We start from the raw sequence: 20699 nt of genomic DNA, 5'->3' as shown, positions 1-20699 counted from the left end.
GAGGTTATTCTATGCAGGAGGAACCATATGAGAAAAGCCTTGGAAACACACAAGTGCTTACAATCTGAGTTTACTGATAGGGGGACACATCTTGGCATGAAAGGAAGCTGGGGCCCAAATACATGAGCAGGAACTTTTTTGTAGGGAATGGGAACTCCTGAGGGTTGGAGCAGGGGAATGTTGTGGCTACAAACATGCTTGAGAAAGAATAATGCCGGTGGACATATGGGATGGGCTGGAAGGAGACCAAAGACACAGGCCATTGCCATCTTGAGGTGACGAGTGATGACAAGTTTAACTAGGTCAGTTACAGAAGCCGGAATGGAAAGAAAAGCAGGGGTGTGAATGCCTTCCTGAAGGAATAATTAACTAAAGGACTTAAACTGAAAGAATATGAGGGTCAGCCTGGGAAAATAAAGCACATCCAGAAACAGGCAACATGAAAACTGCATGTGAAAAAAGATGACAAGATGGGCCTTTTTATCAGCCACTTCCTGTTAGAAGTTTTGGTCTCACATTTTTAAGATTATAGAAAAACATTAAAAAAACAACAAAAACTAGAGATTTTTATTTTTAGAAACGTACTTCTGTTTTTTCAGTTGGCTTAGATTGTTTTTCTTTACACTTAGATCGGTCAAGATCTTCTGAAAGTTCATCAATGAGTTCTGATTCACTCAGGGGCTGTAACATAAGAAATATTATATAATATGAAGAAAATTATTTTTACTTTGATAAAAGAAAAAAGCTTTCATAGAGAAAAAGGTTTTCTGGTAAACACGTATTATGTCATATTTTAGGATCTAAAACCAAAAGTTAATTTATACAGGGTTTATGTTTCATTTATCAATGTAAGGTAAGTGTCATGCAACAAATAAGGAATACTAAACACCTCAGTACCACAAACATGTTAATGGTTTATTTAGTTAGAAGTTTTCCTGATACTTCAATTTCAGAGTAATTTTGCTCAAATAAGATTGCCTGTTTGTTCCAATGAAGATCTTTATCGTTTTTCCTTATGTGATTATTTTTTCTACTTCCAGCGACTTTCCTTATGAATAAGTCAGAGGAAACATAGATCATATACTCCTTCCCTATGACTACATGGGGTTTTGGCAGGAAAGTTCTGCTATCCCTAGTTCCTTCAGGTGAAGTGGTATTATTCGTTTACTATAATTAGTCAATATCTCCACATGCTCTAATCTATGACAGAATGTAATTCATATAATTCAGAAGCTGGGCCCCAGAGTTGGATAGACAGAGTTTCGAGTCCTAGCCTTGCTATTCCCTAGCTGTTTGACTTTGGGCTATTTACAGAATCCTTCTGTGTCTCAATTTCCTCACCTGTAAAATGGGAATAATAATAGTGCCTTCCTCATTCAGTGAGGACTCAAAATGATAACACACAACACTATTTAGTGTAGTGTCAGGCAAATAGTAAGTGACTAATAAATGTAGTTGCTTAATATCATCATGATAGGTAACTATGCTGATTAACACCAAATTAAGTAAAGGCAGCACAGAATCATTAGAGCACTTGATGCTGTAATTAGGATCAAACCAAGTGCTAACAACCAAATTTAAGGGCCCTCTTGATATCGGCTCCTAATGTTCAACGAACATCACCTATAAATTTGTAATATTTTAGTAATAATTCATGAGATAAATAATCATTAAAATATGTGAAAAAGAGTCAGAGATCTAAGCCAGGTGTTGCTGTCAAAAGTTCCTCTCTCCTTAATAGTAGGCTGGCATGCAAGTCTGGTCTGTCAAAATTATCTGTTTATACCTTACAGTTCTATTGTTTTTTAAGTATCAAAAAAACCTTATTTCCTAACCTTGGGTTTTTCTTCAACATCCGGTAAGAGTGGTTTTCCATCTTTATCCTGTAAAATGAAATTAAAAATACATTTAAAATGAAATAGAAAATTTTGCTTTCTTGTCCCATTAAGTTTGTTTTAGAAATTCCAGGATATGAGAGGAGAGATTGTTTTTTTTTTTGCCATATATCTGAGTGAGTTTGTGTTTCAAATTAATTTTTTTATAAAGTATCAGAATAAGGAGTTGAGCTGTAAAAATCAAGAAACCGAATGCTATAAAGTATAATGCAATTACTTTTCTTTAAAAGTTACTGAAGGGACTTCCCTGGTGGCACAGTGGTTAAGAACCCACCTGCCAAAATGCAGGGGACATGGGTTCAAGCCCTGGTCTGGGAAGATCCCACATGCCGCAGAACAACTAAGGCCGTGCGCCACAACTACTGAGCTTGTGCTCTAGAGCCCGCGAGCCACAATACTGAGCCCACGTGCCACAACTACTGAAGCCTGCATGCCTAGAGCCTGTGCTCCACAACAAGAGAAGCCACCGCAATGGGAAGCCCATGCACCACAACAAAGAGTAGCCCCTGCTCGCCACACCTAGAGAAAGCCCAAGCGCGGCAACGAAGACCCAGTGCAGCCAAAAATAAATAAATAAATAAATAAATAATTTTAAAAAATTACTGAATAATAATTTCCATCTTTTGGATAAGGAAGTAGAATTTTTAAAAAAGTTCTTCAGCTAGAAAGATGCAGCTACATCAATAAAAGATTGAAAAGAGCTTCAATTCTCCAACCCAGGGTGAAGAGATAAGATATCATTCTTATAAAACTGGTTTTTCAGAATTCACAATTTAGAATGTTTCTAAAAAAGGAGAAACTTTCCATATACAAGCATTGTAGCTATTTTCCACCATATGTTTATGTGTATTATTTCAAAGATAAATTACAAATATAAGTACAGGAATAAGTCCACCAACCTCACGTCAAACTGAAACCAACAATAACAAAACCATCTTCACTGAGGATACTGGTAAATCATTGTATGTTTATCTACCACTTAGAAGATCTTTGTGCTTTCATCCATATAGCAGTTAGAGAAAATATTATTCCCACATTATTCCTTCTGCTTTAAGGTTAAGGACCTATGTCAAGCATGGTTAGTAGTTGAAACACTTGAATTTGTGGGAATTTTAATGACCACACGGTCATTACTTAGGAAACCCTCTTTTAAAGGGTCCAACTGTAGAAGACAGAGAATAAAGGGTTCAGGGTTTTCAGAGTTAATTATCAGACACGTCCTTAAGTATCATGGGGACAGACAGGACAAAATGTGATGCGAAGGCAGGAGGAGTGAGCTGCTGTCACGCACCGTGGCAAACAACGTACCATGGCTGGTTTTAATCTATACTTTGGTGGGACCGTTTCCTCATCTTCACCACACTTCTTTAGTTTCTCTTCTTTGGCTTTTGCCTGAGGAAGGTGGAGAAAAAAAATAAGCATTTGGATAATACATGTAAAATACGACATCACTTTATGTTCTCCATGGGTGTCGTGGAGGAGACCAAATCAGATTAAAGTGCCCGGTGAGCAGTTAGGAGGAAGGCAGTGCAGGGTGATGGAGAAAAAAACAACACAACCAGGAATCCTGGGGAGGTGTCCCTGCCCTGTCTCTATGACCTTGGGAAGCCACCTAGACTTTCTTCAGCTCAGTTTCTTCAGCCGTAAAATGGGGCTACTAAGAATCCTTACCTAGCTTGCTGACTTGTAAGGATCAGCAAAGAAAATTAAATAAAATATCCTTTGAAGAAAGGTAAGCACAGTGCACAAGCTGGCTGCAATTATTTTACAGCCTTCACCTGTCGTACTCAATAAGGCAGTTATCTAAGGGGGAGAAAACAACCAATTCTCATGAACGTTAAACACAGTTCAGAAAGGGGAGAGGCATCCCATCATAAATCTTGGCTGATCCATGGATAATCAGTTTTCCCTTTTTTTAAAAAAAAAAACATTTTATTTATTTTTGGCTGCATTGGGTCTTCGTTGCTGCGTGTGGGCTTTCTCTAGTTGTGGCGAGTGGGGGCTACTCTTCTTTGCAGTGCATGGGCTTCTCATAGCAGTGGCTTCTCTTGTTGCAGAGCACAGGCTCTAGAGTACGCACTCAGTAGTTGCGGCGCATGGGCTTAGTTGCTCCGCGGCATGTGGGATCTTCTCGGAACAGGGCTCGAACACGTGTCCCCTGCATTGGCAGGAGGATTCTTAACCACTGCGCCACCAGGGAAGCCCTGGTTTTACTGCTTTTAAAAGAACTCCCTTCAGTAACACCAAGACGTCACTGGATTACTGAACCATGTGCAACCAAATGCATTAGAAATAAAAGTGCAGTTCCATGGCAGATCAGTGGGTTCTAGGATATAACATTTGATTTTAAACTCCTGGTGGGTAATGCAAAGTTCCATGATATGTAATAATTTGTACCTGTATCAAGGCATGGATTTAAATCACAAATCAAGGAGCTCCTGGGCACAAAAGTGTGTGTGTGTGCTGGTTTGGGGGCGGGTGGCGTGGGTATTTAGCTGATTCTAGCTCAGCCTATTGCTCCCATCTACATCTCAGCCTAAGATTGTGGTTCTCCACTGAATGCTTAGTTAGTTGATTAATTTTAAAATATTTAATGAGCACTTTTAATAAGCCAGGTACTTTTCTAGGCTTTGGAATTATAGTTATATTGTTCTATAGAATAATAACTGGGATGAAAGGATTTTTAAAAAAATATTTCCCGTTACATTCTACTGCAGGATATGAAGTAAGTCCTGTTATACAGTGGTACTCCCCAGTTCAGGGATTTGTGAGGTCATTGGCTATAAAACAGTCCTCATGAAAGAGTCACCTGTATAGGACTGTCCTCTCCACTTAGGCTTGTGAACAGTGAGTCACATGCACAGCTAGATCCTTTCTATTCTTTGATCTTTATATTCTTTAAATGACTGCATTGTGGTTTGTATCCAGTAGGCGGTGAAAACAAACATCCCCTGAATTGAAATAGTTCCAGACTAGGTAACTACACTAGAAATAGGGGAGATTAATAATGAGGTATCACTACAGAATAAATGCATTATGATACATTATAAGAATGACAAGTAGGCATGGACCTCTTCTCTGAAGCATCATCTGGTGCGGAACATGCTGGAGTGGCCATGGACTCCTATAGCATATCGACCTTTATGAGCCTTATCACAGCAGACTACCCAGGAAGTAGCGAATTCACCATCAGGTACTAAAAATTAAACTTAAGAATCCAGAGGATTGGAGAATCTTTACACTTTGTATATAATTAAAAAGGAAAACTAGTGTTAAGAGTAGAATAACATTTTTGTTCAAATTTTAGAAGTTTGCTAACTTTCTAGAGGAAATTTAATACATGTATATGCATCCCTAAACCCAAACTGTTTAAAAGTTATTTTTACATAACTTTTTTTTTTTTTTTTTTTTTTTTGCTGTACGCGGGCCTCTCACTGTTGTGACCTCTCCCGTTGCAGAGCACAGGCTCCGGACGCGCAGGCTCAGCGGCCATGGCTCACGGGCCCAGCCACTCCGCGGCATGTGGGATCTTCCCGAACCGGGGCATGAACCCGTGTCCCCTGCATCGGCAGGCGGACTCTCAACCACTGCGCCACCAGGGAAGCCCTACGTAACTTTTTCACATCTACCTATCTGATTTTAGTCACTCTAAGAGTCTTTTCATCCTGGGATTATGTTTATACTTTCTGTCCCCAAATTATCATCTTCTTAAATCACCTTAATCATCTGTAAACAGCCTGAGGCAGATGTGCCATTGGCTGGCTACCATGCAGCCCTCGGTGGTGGACCGCCAGCGTCCTGCCAGGACCACCCTTTCCTTGAGACATTGTGCACCTCGCACTGTGTTGTCATCAAAGTTTCCCTTTCTCCCAATACATTACTTGGTCCTGGAGGACAAGGACTCCTTCCCCTGCTCCCTTGTGTTCACCTTCGCAAAGCCTGTCGTGCCACACTGCGCCCGGCAAGCCCTCAAAGAAAGTCGAAGATAGAAACTGGCCCATTTCAGACCAGGGCAGTCTCAGACTCAGGGGGCGTTGCTGGGAGTCACCTTCCCCAGTGACTCAGAACAGGAAGTGACAGCAGAGGCAGCAGCATTGTGACAGCGACAACTGCCAGCTCCTACCCTGAGCTGATAGGCTGGCACCCCTGAGGGTCCCCACCACCACACTACCTGGCCAAGGATGCCCGCAGGGCGGCTCTATGCTTTCCCTCCTCTTTTCCCCCAGAGGACTCAGTTAAACAGTTCTTTAAAAATTGAAATTTAATATGAACACTCTCTTCCGCCAAATACAAGCTTGCTTTGGCTCGTAAGGCTTGTTAAGGTCTTGGCGTGTGGTGGGGTAAACACTCCCCAGCATCACACTCTAAATACGCAGCAAATCCAGTTATAAAGTAATTGTTGCTTGATTTTATTCTAATTTGGGACAAGTTTTCAACATTTTCCCCCATAGTTATAAAAAGGATCTCCCACCCCATCTGCAACCATCTCCCTCTCTCCTTATAAAGAGAAGTACTTGGAACCTTTTGAAAATACAAATGTCCAATTGCCATGAGAGCGGACAAAACTATTTGTCACCAGGCCACTGCCTCCGTGTTATCTTGTTTAGTCAGGTGTCGTTTGAGAATTGGCAAAGAAGATTAGTGTTCATTTTAAGTATTAAAATTCTAGATGGTTAACAAGACAAACACTGAAATATCCTTTCTGGTTGCTAACTCCCCAGCAATAAATATCTAAATTAGCCAGACCCTGAAAGTAAAGCAGGACAAAGAACAGTTCATTTAAAATGTCTAAGAAAATTAAAATGGTACAAGAATTCTAAACATGTGTAATGCATTAGCTTTGTAACCTTGTAACCTGAAGACTAACGGGCTTTGTATGTGAACTCCAAGGTCAGTACCTCATTGACTTCCTTAATGGAGCTGAGGTCGAGCTCAGGTTCTGACTTCCGGCTGCCCAGCGAAGCTGACAGAGCCTCGAGTGCCTGATCACTCATTGTGTCCTGTGAGGGGGAAAAAAAATTCGGTACATTAAAAAGAGAACATCTCCTCAACCTAAACAATCCACCCATTTCTTTGTGAAATTCAAAAGTTTAAATCTCTAAGAATAAGTTGTGGATTGGGGAAGGACTCTAGGAAGGAAATTTTATTTAAAATCTAGTAAAAGAGAGGAAGAAAGAAGAACTTACCAGTGAGTGAAAACTGGGGCTTAGGACTCGTTTCTACAGACACAGTACTCTCAGAGGTACACTTCACCTCTTACTTAGCAAGCTAGAAGCGTAACTGTAATAATAATACTATAAAATACTCACATCAAAATAAAAGCTGCAAGAAGTAAACTTTCACTATCCTGCTTTTCTTTTTCTAAAAATGACTTCTGACAACCCTGTCCTTCAGCACGACAGCTAAGCCCAGGAAGCAGGGGGCCCTGAAGTGGCTGATGGCTGTAGGAACTCCCACTCCCAGGGGTGTGGTGCTCGCGCTGCTCCTCAAGCCAGATAAAAATAAACCGCCCACTCCAGGAGCGACAGGCAGAGCAGCACCAACAGAAACGGCTCCTTGGATTATCTGGACCATCTGCGGATGGGGCATGTTTTCTCATCCAGCCCAGAGCTGCAGTGCCACCTTTCAGGATTCACGAATTAAGTTATAGGCAACTGCGGTTAAGGTGGAGAGAAGCAGCTATAACAACATCCCCCTAGTGATTCACAGGACTCAAACTCCTTTAGAAAATCAAGTTGAAGATTTGATGTCCCAAGAGTGCAGTTCCTCTGGGATCCTGCTCTTCTGTGTAGTGTGATGGTGAGATAATCTTATTCCACAACCAAGGCAAGTGTGCTGAAATCACCCCTAAGCATTTGGAGAAACAAAGCAGGCCTGCTTGGAGATGACCAATACAACCCTGACTGGTTTCACCGTTCTACCCAGGCCCGAGGGAGCAAAGATGCTCAGTAGGTGTGATGCACTATTGGGGTTCTCCCCAATCAGCTAGATGAGCCTCAGGAAAGCAACTGTTGTCAGGCGGACCATGCTTAATTTTTTTTTTTTTTTTTTTTGCGGTACGCGGGCCTCTCACCGCTGTGGCGTCTCCCGCTGCGGAGCACAGGCTCCGGACGCGCCGGCCCAGCAGCCACGGCTCACGGGCCCAGCCGCTCCGCGGCATATGGGATCCTCCCGGACCGGGGCATGAACCCGTGTCCCCTGCATCGGCAGGTGGACTCCCAACCACTGCGCCACCAGGGAAGCCCCCCATGCTTAATTTTAAAGAAGTAATTTTTTTTTTTTTTTTTTTTTTTTTTTTTTTCTTTTTTGCGGTATGCGGGCCTCTCACTGTTGTGGCCTCTCCCGTTGCGGAGCACAGGCTCCGGATGCGCAGGCCCATCGGCCATGGCTCACGGGCCCAGCCGCTCCGCGGCATATGGGATCCTCCCAGACCGGGGCACGAACCCGTATCCCCTGCATCGGCAGGCGGACTCTTAACCACTGCGCCACCAGGGAGGCCCAAGAAGTAATTTTTTTATACCTCTTCCACCTTTCTTTTTTTCTCCTTGGGTGGAGAAACACTTTTGATTAGTTCAGTTGACTGAGCTTTTAAAACCTCTCCTGTAGACTTCTGAAAAACAAAATACAAAAGATTTGACTTACAGAAGAAGGAAATGTATTAACCAAATTGTAATAACCAGAACTAAAAAGTTGTTGTTCTCTTAAAGTATGAGATGGTTTCTAACAACTTTCCCTCATTACATTAAAAACAATACCTCTTCCTTGGTTTTCTTCCCATCAGCCGTAGGAGAACTGCAGGTGAAGTCTGATGACAAGGCATCTATGGCATCATCGGGCCCCAGGGGTTTCTAAAGAAACAGGCAGCACGAAGGGTCACATGTGGGAATCATTCAAGTGACAGATCAGATTATAAACCCAGCAAGCGAAGAATGTACTTTTGCAATTCCTTGACTACCAAATGAGATGTTCAACGAAATAACTCAGATGAAAGCCTATGTTTGGGAGGAAACTGGATGCTCAATAAATATTATTTTCCTGTTTCTCTCTTCTCAACATATTACATGTTAGGATATTCTCATCCTTTTTTTTTTTTTTTTTTTTTTTGCTGTACGTGGGCCTCTCACTGTTGTGGCCTCTCCTGTTGCAGAGCACAGGCTCCGGACGCACAGGCTCAGCGGCCATGGCTCACGGCCCCAGCCGCTCCGCGGCATGTGGGATCCTCCCAGACTGGTGCACAAACCCGTGTCCCCTGCATCGGCAGGTGGACTCTCAACCACTGCGCCACCAGGGAAGCCCCTCTCATCCTATTTTTATTAACATTTATTTTATCCTAAAACTTTCTTGTCCCCATTCTTCTTTCCCTCAGAAAAACTACTTAGGAAATAAACACGCATTGAAACAACCCCCAGGCCCACCCCCATTCTCTGAACAGATGGAAACTTCATCTGATTTAGAGATTAATATAGTCATAATCCCAAAATATAGAATTGATAACTCTGTCCCCCCAACCAAAGATATAAAAAATGTTAAATCTGATCTTAGAAGGCATTTATGTGAACTCACCAAAGAGTCTGGAGGAGGCCCTGTGATCCCTTCTTTTTTCTGAAACAAATATTAATTTGATGATGCTGAGAAGGCAAAATTAATCCTTACAATTGGCAAAATGCATAGCTCAGTGAATGCTATGGGCTGAGTTGTGTCCTCCCAAAATGCATATGCTGAAGTCCTATCTCCTAGAACCTCAGAACGACTGTATTTGAAGACAGGGCCTTTGAAGAGGTAATTAAGGTTAAATGAGAACACTAAAAGGGGCCCTAATTCAATAGGATCAGTGTTCCTATAAAAGGGGGAAATGACCCAGAGATCCACGTAGAGAAAAGACAACATGCAGATATGTACACATAGAAGATGTGGAATTACTCCACATGTAGGTATCTATAGACCAAGGAGAGAGGCCTGAGACAGATCTTCCTCTCACAGCCTTCAGAAGGAGCCAACCCTGCCCACATCTTGATTCCAGTCTTCTAGCCCCCAGAAATGTGAGACAGTAAGTTTCTGCTGTTTAAGCCATACAGTCTGGGATACTCTGATATGGCAGCCCTACCAAAGTAATACAGTGAGCTTCAGAGTAATGACAATTTTGCACACCCATTATATTATCTAAGTTAAAAAAACTGGATATATTAATGTGATAAAAACTATAATTCCAAAAAAGAAACAATAAAGTATAAGTAAAGGATTGTTTAACTTACATTTAAAAGTTCCCTATATTTTGGAGGAAGTGTGACTTCTCTTTTACCCAATTCCTCTATGTAAGTAGAACTAATCAGATCCTAGAAGAAAACCGTATACATAAGGATATTAGCTGAGAATGTTATATACATATTCTTAAACCAAAGTACTATTGCATTATTAATTTATGGAACTATTGAGAGTAAATATAAATCATTTAGAAGCCAATATTTTACACAACTCTGAAATTCTGTTTCCACAAATACTTGCCCATATTTAATTGGCTTAACCCATTAGTAATGCTATAAAATATTCAAACCACTATATTAAATTTGATTCATATATAAAATGCATTTTATTTAAAAATATTTTTCATTATCTAATATTTCTATACCTACAAAAGAGCAGTTGATACAGTGAATATCTATATAACTCAACAGATCTAGTTATTTCTTATGTAATAAGAAAAAAATCAGTAATGTTTCTTTTTTAGTGCTCCCCAATCCAATTCCTCTTCCTTGTTTTCCAGAGATAGCCATCATCCTGAACTTTATCACATCCATCAATGTAAAGCTGAGTATATTTTAAAACAATTATTCCACATGTAGATACCCGTAATCAATATACACCATTACTTTGCCTATTTTCAAGTGTTATATAAATGGTATCAAATTCTTATGTCATTTGGTAATATACTATTTTTATTCAAAGTTATGTTTTTGTAATGTTATCCATATTGATACATGAATAAGCCATTTTAACCACTATAAAGTGTTCCACTATATCATCTTGTCTCCTGTTGAACAAAATCATTTCCAAATGTTTCACCTGTTCTTAGAACTCCTTATACACCTGGGCAAGGCTCCCTCCAGCAAGTCTCTCTAGATGTGGGATTGCTGGTTAGAGGGTGTGCACATCTTCATGTGACATCCACAGGCTCTGGGCCAGTTGTCAGACTTTTACACTTCTGCCAATCAGGTGAGTGTGAAGTGCTATCTCTCTGTGTTTTAGTACCAGTTTCCTAATTACTAGGGAGACTTTCATGTGTCTATTGGCCAAATTTTCTCCTAATTTTCTATTGGGTTGTCTTTTTCTCAGTTTTAAAAAATCTTCAGAAATTCTAGAAACAAATCCTTTGTTATGACTGTTGCAATATTTTCTTACAGTCTATGGAATGTCTTTTATTAATGTCAAGGAACATAACTTTTTTGCTTTTTATGAATCAGGAATAGAGATGAACTGAGGGTAGAAAATATCTAGAAATCAAGATAAGTTCAAGTGATAGGATGGGAAATATCTGGAAACTAAAATAAGTCGAAGTCCACTGGACTTAAGCCTCGAAGAAAGAAAATAAGTCTCTGTGATCCAACAGACTATATCCCAGCTGCAGCCTCAGCAGAGACAATCAATCAGTATTTGCTGATCAACGGAATCGCATAGCCACCTTAGGACAGTTTCCATCCACAACACTAATTTTCAGTTGCTATTACTGATACTGACAGCATACTGCTTCTCTCCACACAGAACACTATATATTCTTTTGTGCATCATGACCATGACCTACTAGCTCTCCTACTCATTAAGTATGAATCTTTATCGACATCAAGATCACTTACCAAAACTTCAGGTCCAGTATATGTTGTATTATCTTCTTTAGTTTCTTCAGGTTCTCCTAAAGTGTCTATTAAGTTATCCAAAGCAGCATCCATGCCTGACTGGAAAACAAAAAGAGCAGATACGTAAATGTTATTTGTTACACATATTTCATTTTGATTTTTTAACTACCAAAAAAAAAAAATTCTGTGTAGAAAAATACCAAACACCAAAAGTTCTTAAATGGTTAAAATCTCATCTGTAACAGAACTTATTATTTAAAGTCCCAGAGTATAGATTCTAGGTTGGCAAGGTAGAAAGCCACATTCAGGTTAAGAACCACAATTTCAATAAGTCTAAAGGCATGAACTACATGGACAAGTGTATGGTTCATTACAGCTGCCAGACCACTGTACTGATAGTTTAAAGAAAAAAGGAAACAAACTACAGAGAATTATGATCATGTTGCTATACGCAAGAGAGGAAATGCTCAGTATTTTTGCTTATCAATCGTTTCCACCTCTTCCAAATAAAATATATTTCGAAAATGGATTGCCCCGGGCTTCCCTGGTGGCGCAGTGGTTGAGAGCCTGCCTGCCGATGCAGGGGACACGGGTTCGTGCCCTGGTCCGGGAAGATCCCACATGCCGCGGAGCGGCTGGGCCCGTGAGCCATGGCTGTTGAGCCTGTGCGTCTGGAGCCTGTGCTCCGCAACGGGAGAGGCCACAACAGCGCGAGGCCCACATACCGCAAAAAAAAAAAAAAAAAAAAAAAAAATGGATTGACCTGTGTTCTTTTATTCATTTGTGGCTTTTTGTTCACTTGCTTGTCTGAAGATGTTTACAAATAGAAATTCCCTGAAAGAGTCGTTAAATTTACAGCAAGTGACAGTTTATTCTGTCAATATGGGCTTAAATCAGTATAATGAATGAAAGAGTGCCTCCATCCTGTTTTTGAGGTTAAGAATGATTCATTGTGAAGAATACGCTACATTTGAAGGGGAAAACAATTTGAGGAAAGACCCTTTACTATTTAACTCAGCTTAAAAATGATAGTTTACATTTTTTTTTTGCAACTACCGTATTTCCACTACAACTTTAGGAACTCACCTGATTGTGTAATAGAATGTGAGGCCTGTTAGCTTTAGACTGATTCAATTGGGAATTACAGAATGAAGAAGTGCCTGGCATTCTTTAGTGATACCTCTGGTTAAAGAAGGTGCATTTGCAGGAAGGAAACTGGAATGTAAACTCCATGAGACATAACTGGAGTTTCCAGAACACAGGGTTAGAATGCAAAATGTTACAAACATAGATAAGAAAATCCCACTTTCAACCCAGTCATATTAGCTTCAAACAATAATTCATTAAAAAGGTCCTATAAGTTACCCTCAGCTCATATTGTTTACCCTCAAGAAATCAGATCACGATAGACACAGAGACTATGAATAAATATCTATGTAAAAAGGCACTGCTATCTTCATACCTTTCCAGAGGGTTTACTTGGTTTGGCTTCAACTGGTACAGCTGACATTAATGATTTATTTTCTTTATTCTGGTGGGGGTTTAGAAAGAAAGAAAAACTCCTCATATATCTTTATAAAATTCAATAATATTACAGACTTTAAAATGAATACATTATAACATAACATGGATCATATACTAAACATCTGCTCTGTGCCAGACACTTTACGTGTTATATCCTTTTTCAGAACAGCATAAGTAATATTAATATTGATAATATTAATCCCCCTTAGAGATGTCACAAGCAAGGCTCAGAGAGGTTGAGTAACTTCCCAGGTCACACAGTAAAGGACAGCACTGAGATCTGAATCCAGGACTGCCCGTCTCTTTCTTCACTGCTCTTGGTTGCCTCTCCCAGAGCCCACAGCTAATCTCTGCCACACCCATGAATTCCTTCTTATTACAAGCAGCCATTATTTCTGGATGTTGTTCTCTCGGTCTTGGCCCCTACACACAAAGACCTCCACCCCGCCTTGCTTTGGTATCTCATCGCTCATTCTTTCTTTCATCTCCCGAAAATCAATGTCCTTCCCACCATGGCTTCAGTTGCTCCATCAATGATTGTCAATAACTTTCCAATCTGCAGTTTCCGTGCCTTTACCCAGACATGATCTTCTCTGAGTTACTCTGGTGAGCACCCCTCTCCTGACTCTCATCTCTCACAGCACCGTCCCCGTTCTGTGCTGGCATCTGTGCCCTCTGCTCTCTGCCACCTCTGGCATCTCTCCTGCTTTGCCCCCTGCCACACGCATGTTTCTGCCTGTACTGGTGGTCCTAGGCAATCATTCTCTAGGGTCAGGGGCCAAATGCTTTCAGGGCCAGGCAGGAACGAAATGGTGAAGTCGCTGGGTTTAAGACAATAGGGAATTGTCTTCTGTGAAGGTCTCTGAAATCTGGGCAGCAGAGCTTGGAGGTGGAGAGCACAGGCTCGGACGGTCTGGGTTTGCACACCAGCCCACACGCACTGGCTGAAGGAGGCTTCAGGCAGGTCACGTCTCCTCCTGAACCTCTGTACCCTCATGTATGAGACCAGGACAGTGACTGCACCTACTGCAGGGGGTTGTGAGGATTAAGCTAATTCATCTATTAAAGTATGAAAGCTAGGGCTTCCCTGGTGGCGCAGTGGTTGAGAGTCCGTCTGGCGGTGCAGGGGACACAGGTTCGTGCCCCGGTCCGGGAAGATCCCACATGCTGCGGAGCGGCTGGGCCCGTGAGCCATGGCCACTGAGCCTGCATGTCCGGAGCCTGTGCTCCACAATGGGAGAGGCCACAACAGTGAGAGGCCCGCGTACCAAAAAAAAAATAAATAAAAAAATAAAGGATCTAAGGAAGGTGCCCATAATTTGCCAGTGGGGCACATATACTCTCTCCTGAGAGGGCTTGTGATGCTCCTTTGAAAACCTCCCATATCAATCCATGTAGATGTCATGACGGCACATAATTTACTCATTTCAAGATGGCAGTGTTCATATTAAAATCTGAGAGTAATGCTTATTCAAATGCTCATGGCAATTTTATGTGCTTTATTTCAAAGCCATAAATCTTGAAGGCAGGATCTGAGTCAACTCACATTTTAATTTCCTTGGTATTGATATGAGGCCTTATACATGCCAGGCACTCAGTAACTATTTATTTATTTATTTATGGGGTCTAAAATAATTTTTTTTAGAGATCTTTATTGGAGTATAACTGCTTCACAATACTGTGTTAGTTTCTGTTGTACAACAAAGTGAATCAGCCATAGGCATACATATATCCCCATATCCCCTCCCTCTTGAGCGTCCCTCCCACCTTCCCTATCCCACACCCTGATCCCACCCCCTAGGTCATCGCAAAGCACCGAGCTTATCTCCCTGTGCTAAGCGGCTGCTTCCCACTAGCTATCTATTTTACATTTGGTAGTGTACGTATGTCTCTGCTACTCTCACCCCCTCCCCATGTCCTCAAGTCCCTTCTCTATGTCTACGTCTTTATTCCTGCCCTGCCACTAGGTTCATCAGTACCATCGTTGTTTTTTTTTAGATTCCATATATATGTGTTAGCATACGGTATTTGTTTTTCTCTTTCTGACTTACTTCACTCTGTAAGACAGACTCTAGGTCCATCCACCTCACTACAAATAACTCAATCTCATTTCTTTTTATGGCTGAGTAATATTCCACTGAATAGTAACTATTTATTGAATGCATGAATTTTAAAATCATGCATTCAATAAACAGTGTCTTTTTGGTGTCTTGCTCTCTCTATATCCTTCAGATGCACGCTCTTCTTCATAAAATTTCACATATGAAGTGTCCAGTTTTAGCAAATGACAGGTTATTTGACTGTGACAGCACGGGAACACTGAATGGTTAAACAGAGCCAGCCAGGTACAATGGGCCTTCGCTGAGCATATGTTTCTCATAAAAGAGACCTGATAAGCATTGAGGCCCATGTACATGTTACATCTTTTATGTGTGCTCACCTTGTCAACTGGTTTGCCAGACGCTGCAGCTACGCCAGTAACAGCACTCTTTCCACCACTGGAAATTGTGTCCTGTGACTTAGTCTAAAGGATAAAAGATTGACAGAACTAAGTACCTCTGAATGACTATTTTCAAGATCATACATTTCAAATGTCAGTAAGGAGCCAGTTTCCCCTAGCAGACATCTTGTAGGGAAATGGTCACTAGCTTCTACTGCACATGATGCAATGCTGGGCACATACAGCTGGACTCAAGAGCTTACAGAGCTCATGCAGGTTAACACACATAGGTGAAGTGGGCCAAATGGGCACATATGAGGTTGTAAAGCCTCTAGTCAATTGTTGCCATGTGAGCCTACTGTTGCCAGATATTACAATTTTTCAAGAGAAGCTAGAAATTTGCATTTTATGTGAAGTATTCTCACTTTGTTGGCAGCTAATTAAAGATCATTTTGATTACTGTGAGCCAAATAAAATACACAAGTGGCTGCAATTGGTGGGCCACAAATTTGTAGTTTCTGATATAAGGTATATTGTTAAGCAGGCCTATTTCCTATCTTCCAAGAGCTCTCAATGAAAAAGTTCTCATAGATGTTTATTCTTCTAGTAGTTGAATAGTTGTATTCTGGAAATACAGAATATATTTCTGACTTTTGGCTCTGTAAGTTGATCTCTCCTACAACAAGACCCTAAAAACTCTAAGACTTCCAGGTAAAGAGCATATCTCGCAGGGCATCTGAGTTCCCACAGCCCACGAGGAGAGGGGTCCAGGAGGCAGCCTCAATCCCAAGCTTCCCATCTGTGAGACACCAGAGTCGGCTGTCTCAAAGTCACAACAGGGCGCTGCTGGGTGGTGGAGAGGGCATGATGGAACATCCCCCAGACCTATCTGATGCCCTTCTCAGGCCTTACTTAGTCCCAAGTTTCCACAAGGTTATTTGCAACACCAGCAAAATGAGAGCACCAAATCTTTACAATACAAGACATATTCGGCGTAGCTCTGTAGATTCACCTACACATATCAATGTAGATAGAGGACCTGTCAATTCCCTAGTTGACATTAGTGTTTTCCTATCTATCAGTCTGCTTTATTTACCTTTGGTATTGTTGATTTCTCTGATGTTGGCTGCTCACTTGATCTGGAAACTGCTTTTTCATTATCAGCATGCTTGCTTCCCGTATCTGATGAGTGCTTGGGTAGGCTTTTTGGCTGAAAACACACACACACACACACACACACATGTTCCACAATGTTAACAATATGACAAATATTGCTACTTTTCTCTATGGAATAGAAAGTATTCATAACAGCTGTGTTTTATGCAGTTTTTTATTGTGCGAATTTAAATTAGAATGACATGTGACAAAATTTCACTTTGAGTACAAAATTTGAAAAAATGCAAATCCTTCCTCCCAAATTCAGCAAGAATCACCTGAGCAAATTGCAAATCCTGCTAATGCCACATGGTGGTGCCATTTTAGCAGAAAAACAAATACCAGCCATGCTCAGTAGGACTTGAAAGATGAGTTCAGAATTTTATCCTTCACCAAAAAACAAAGAAAAACAAAGAAAATAAGGTTTGCCCTTATGATATCAAGTCCTAATGATGATCATTTACCTCTGTGTGTTCCTTTGGCTTTACTTCTTGGGTTTTTTTCTCATGAACCACAGGTGGCTGTAAATTTCAAAAGATAAAATCTCAATTACATCAGAGTACATTGTTTTTATATTTCCAAATAAGCTCAAAACCAAAAATCCCAATTAGACCATTCTGCCTCTCTTAGGAAAGGCCCAGTTAGAGAAGTAGATGTTGCTGTCTGGTTGATAGTATTCCTACCAACAGTCTGATAATGATAATTATCAGAAAAATAATGAAAAATGTATTTCACCTAGAATGACTTTTCAAATAGCTATGTATCTCTAAATTATTGGCTGTTTTTCACAATTCATGTAGATCATTTGATAACTGCAAGTCCATCCACAGAGACGTCAAATGATCACTTTGACCACTGAGTTTGTTGATAGGGGATCCTACTTTAGAAATTAAAATTGATTTTCAAAAAAATCTCCTTTCATAGGAGATGAACACTGTATTTTTTTAGCTAAATGATTTATATGGTCTTTTCTGTGCTACAAGTAGAGAAGACAGGTATCACTAGAAACCCAATTCTCTTGAGATTGAGTAACCAAAAACATTTAAATATGGAATAGAAGACAACTTCCACCGGCTGCTGAATTATTCTTTTACAGGGGACTATGTAATTACCATCCTCAGGGGCCACCAAGAGGCCTTACACAAAATCATATAAGCTTCATCTTTCACCCAGATGACTCTGCCCACCGCACTCCCCACCCTTGCCTGCACTTAAAGTACTTCAGCCCAAATCATCTTTGTGCTTCCCTACAGGAAACCTTGTGGTCTGAGTAACTGCTCAAGTGTACTTGAAAGAAATAAAGTATAGCACCTTATTAAAGAGAAACATTTGCCCTGCCTGCAGACACCCTGGGGTCATCTCCATATGGACTGGAATTGGCTTTCAGTCTAGACAGCCATGTGTCAGGAAAGCAAGGGAAGCCGTTCCCAAGGGAAAGTCAGAGCTGTCTCCTGAGTAACTGATAACTAGTTCCACCAATGGAAATAAGACCATCAAGATAAACCCAGGGCCTAGTCTAAGGAGAGACTCTCATCTTTAAGTTATCTAGGTGTTGGGTTCAATAGACACCTTTATTCTTGATGTCTCATCATTAAAGTAATCAAATACTCGTTACCCTTTTCCCTTGTCCTTTGTTCCTGTTGCTTTTTTTTAAAATGACTTCAGCTATAACAAAAATCTAGATTTGAATAAAATGCCTTCTGAAGGAGATTTATAAAATACTATTCATCTTAACAATATATGGATTTAATGTTATAATTATTTTATATACACTCTATATAATCATGTTCAAAAGAGTAATCTAAAAAAAAGGGTAATCTAAAATTAATTTAATTAGCTGACAAAAAAATTTTTTTTACCATTTAGTAGCACCAATAGAGGAAATTAGTTATTCATTATTGTTGCAAAGAATCCAGATAATTCACTAGTTGACTTAAATCATTTACCTTAGTTGATTGTGACTTCTTCTCAGGTTCTGTTTTTACAGCCTAAATTCAGAAAAAGAAAGAAAAAGAAAGGAAGGAAAAATGAATATAGTTTACAAAGTTTATCATATATTTTCTTCAACTAAGGAAGCTAAAAAAGATGATTTTTATGTATTTATAAATATAAACTTCATGAGTTAAAATTATACTTTTCTTGGCACTGTAACTCCTTATTTATTTATTTATTTAGCCACACCATGTGGCTTGTGGGATCTTAGTTCCCCAATCAGGGATCAAATCCGTGTCCCCTGCAGTGGAAGCATGGAGTCCTAACCACTGGACCACGAGGGAATTCCCAGAATTGTAACTCTTTAGGTAAACACTTAAGCACACTAATTAATAGTCTGCTCTTACTACTCAGATGGCAATTTGCATCTTACTACTTCTGTGTGTATTAAAGATATGTAAATATTTATTACTATGAACATGGTAGCTAATACATAAGCAAACTAAACTAAAAACCCTCATCCTTCAAAGCCACTATCATGGTTGAACTATGAGTGAAATACTCAGCGTAGGTTTCAGCTGATGATGTAAAACAATGGGAGGCTGACAGTATCAAGAACACAGGAAGCAGTGAAATTGATTTTTAGTGCCAGAATGTGAGCCATGGGTAACTAAGCCTACCAGAAGTCCGAGATGGGTCAAAGTGTTGCAGAAGATTGTGAACTGAAATTATTAGCACGTGCTAAGCAGCTGAAGTGACCATTAGTAAACAGAAATGTCCCCTAGTACAATGAACCACATCACCTGTTTTTTGTGTCTTTTCTTATTAGGAGAATGCAGTCCTTCCAACTGTTTGCTGACTGGAATGGCCTAATATATAAAAGCACAGCCCCAAGTGTGATTTTATTTTATTTGATAGTCAAATAAGTAACATGAATAAACAGGGTTAAAGGTTTGTCAAAAGTTTTCTGAAATTCCGTCAGCACAATATTACAACAATTTTGTAAATAGCGCATGGATTTTTGTAGCACGATAAAAATCTAGCAATCGAATCTAAAGTTCTAGGAATGCTTCTGAAGAGCTGGTTGTTATTTAGGATTTTAGTGGAGTATTTTACAGTTCTACCCAACCAAAAGTTACCTGTGTCAAAAAAGACAATTACTTAAGTATACACATGCATTCTCTGTATAGGGAAGATATGAAAACAAGAATAAAATTTGGTTAAACATTTTATGATGGGGAGGGTGGGAGGGAGGGAGATGCATGAGGGAAGGGATGTGGGAACAGATGTATATGTATGACTGATTCACTTTGTTATAAAGCAGAAACTAATAAAAAAAAATTTTATGAACTTTTCAAAGTAAGAGATTAAAAATTAGGCCTGATGCTTCTGCCATTTCTTTCCCTTTTAGCTGCTCGGTGATATCAGCACAAACTCCTACTTTTTATTCTATTATCTGAAGAGACTGATGCCAAATATCCTCTTAATTTATCATGTATTGTGCTTCAGTAATGAAGGCACATGTGTCCCTCACATAATAGACCCCTGTTATGCCAACACACTTATTGTTTTGGAAAGGAAACAAAGTTCATGAGCAAAGAAATGTTTTTAAAATTTAAAATTTTGGATCCTTTCAAACTGGATCCTTGTTAATGAGTTTCTGTACATGTTACTCTGCTTTTTTTTTGAGTTTATGCAAATGCAATTTATTAAATGATTAACAAGGAAAATAAGCCAGCTGGTATTTTAAAGGTTTGAGTCTATTAATAGCTTCTAATTTGTAATCTGGAATTTTGGCAATATTTTGCATGGAAGAACTCTACAATACAATTAAGAATGTATACTTACAGACACGAGCAGCTTCTAATGAAATATACATTTTAATCAGTAATCACTGACACATCT

At 40.0% G+C, this 20699-nt stretch overlaps 1 protein-coding gene across 10 annotated transcripts in view; it reads right to left on the bottom strand.

The window, feature by feature from the left end:
* Nucleotides 1–20699, bottom strand: part of CAST (calpastatin) — a 125483-nt gene that overhangs the window by 29308 nt on the left and 75476 nt on the right. For 6 of the 10 annotated variants that reach the window (XM_060093180.1, XM_060093185.1, XM_060093184.1 and 3 more), the window contains 15 exons: nucleotides 19598–19663; nucleotides 18809–18850; nucleotides 17327–17383; nucleotides 16804–16917; nucleotides 15708–15791; nucleotides 13206–13274; nucleotides 11744–11842; nucleotides 10148–10228; nucleotides 9459–9497; nucleotides 8651–8743; nucleotides 8416–8505; nucleotides 6794–6895; nucleotides 3204–3287; nucleotides 1836–1883; nucleotides 586–681 (listed from right to left, as the gene is read on the bottom strand). In XM_060093180.1, the coding sequence (XP_059949163.1) occupies nucleotides 586–681; nucleotides 1836–1883; nucleotides 3204–3287; nucleotides 6794–6895; nucleotides 8416–8505; nucleotides 8651–8743; nucleotides 9459–9497; nucleotides 10148–10228; nucleotides 11744–11842; nucleotides 13206–13274; nucleotides 15708–15791; nucleotides 16804–16917; nucleotides 17327–17383; nucleotides 18809–18850; nucleotides 19598–19663 (1164 nt within the window). The remainder of the gene's footprint in view (nucleotides 1–585; nucleotides 682–1835; nucleotides 1884–3203; nucleotides 3288–6793; nucleotides 6896–8415; nucleotides 8506–8650; nucleotides 8744–9458; nucleotides 9498–10147; nucleotides 10229–11743; nucleotides 11843–13205; nucleotides 13275–15707; nucleotides 15792–16803; nucleotides 16918–17326; nucleotides 17384–18808; nucleotides 18851–19597; nucleotides 19664–20699) is intronic. The other 4 variants (XM_060093189.1, XM_060093186.1, XM_060093183.1 and 1 more) reach the window with 1 other exon arrangement.

Source organism: Mesoplodon densirostris, chromosome 3 (genome assembly GCF_025265405.1).
Source record: "Mesoplodon densirostris isolate mMesDen1 chromosome 3, mMesDen1 primary haplotype, whole genome shotgun sequence".
Classification (NCBI taxonomy): domain Eukaryota; kingdom Metazoa; phylum Chordata; class Mammalia; order Artiodactyla; family Ziphiidae; genus Mesoplodon; species Mesoplodon densirostris.
Note: the sequence above shows the minus strand (reverse complement) of the source record. Positions and strands in the feature narration are given on the sequence as shown.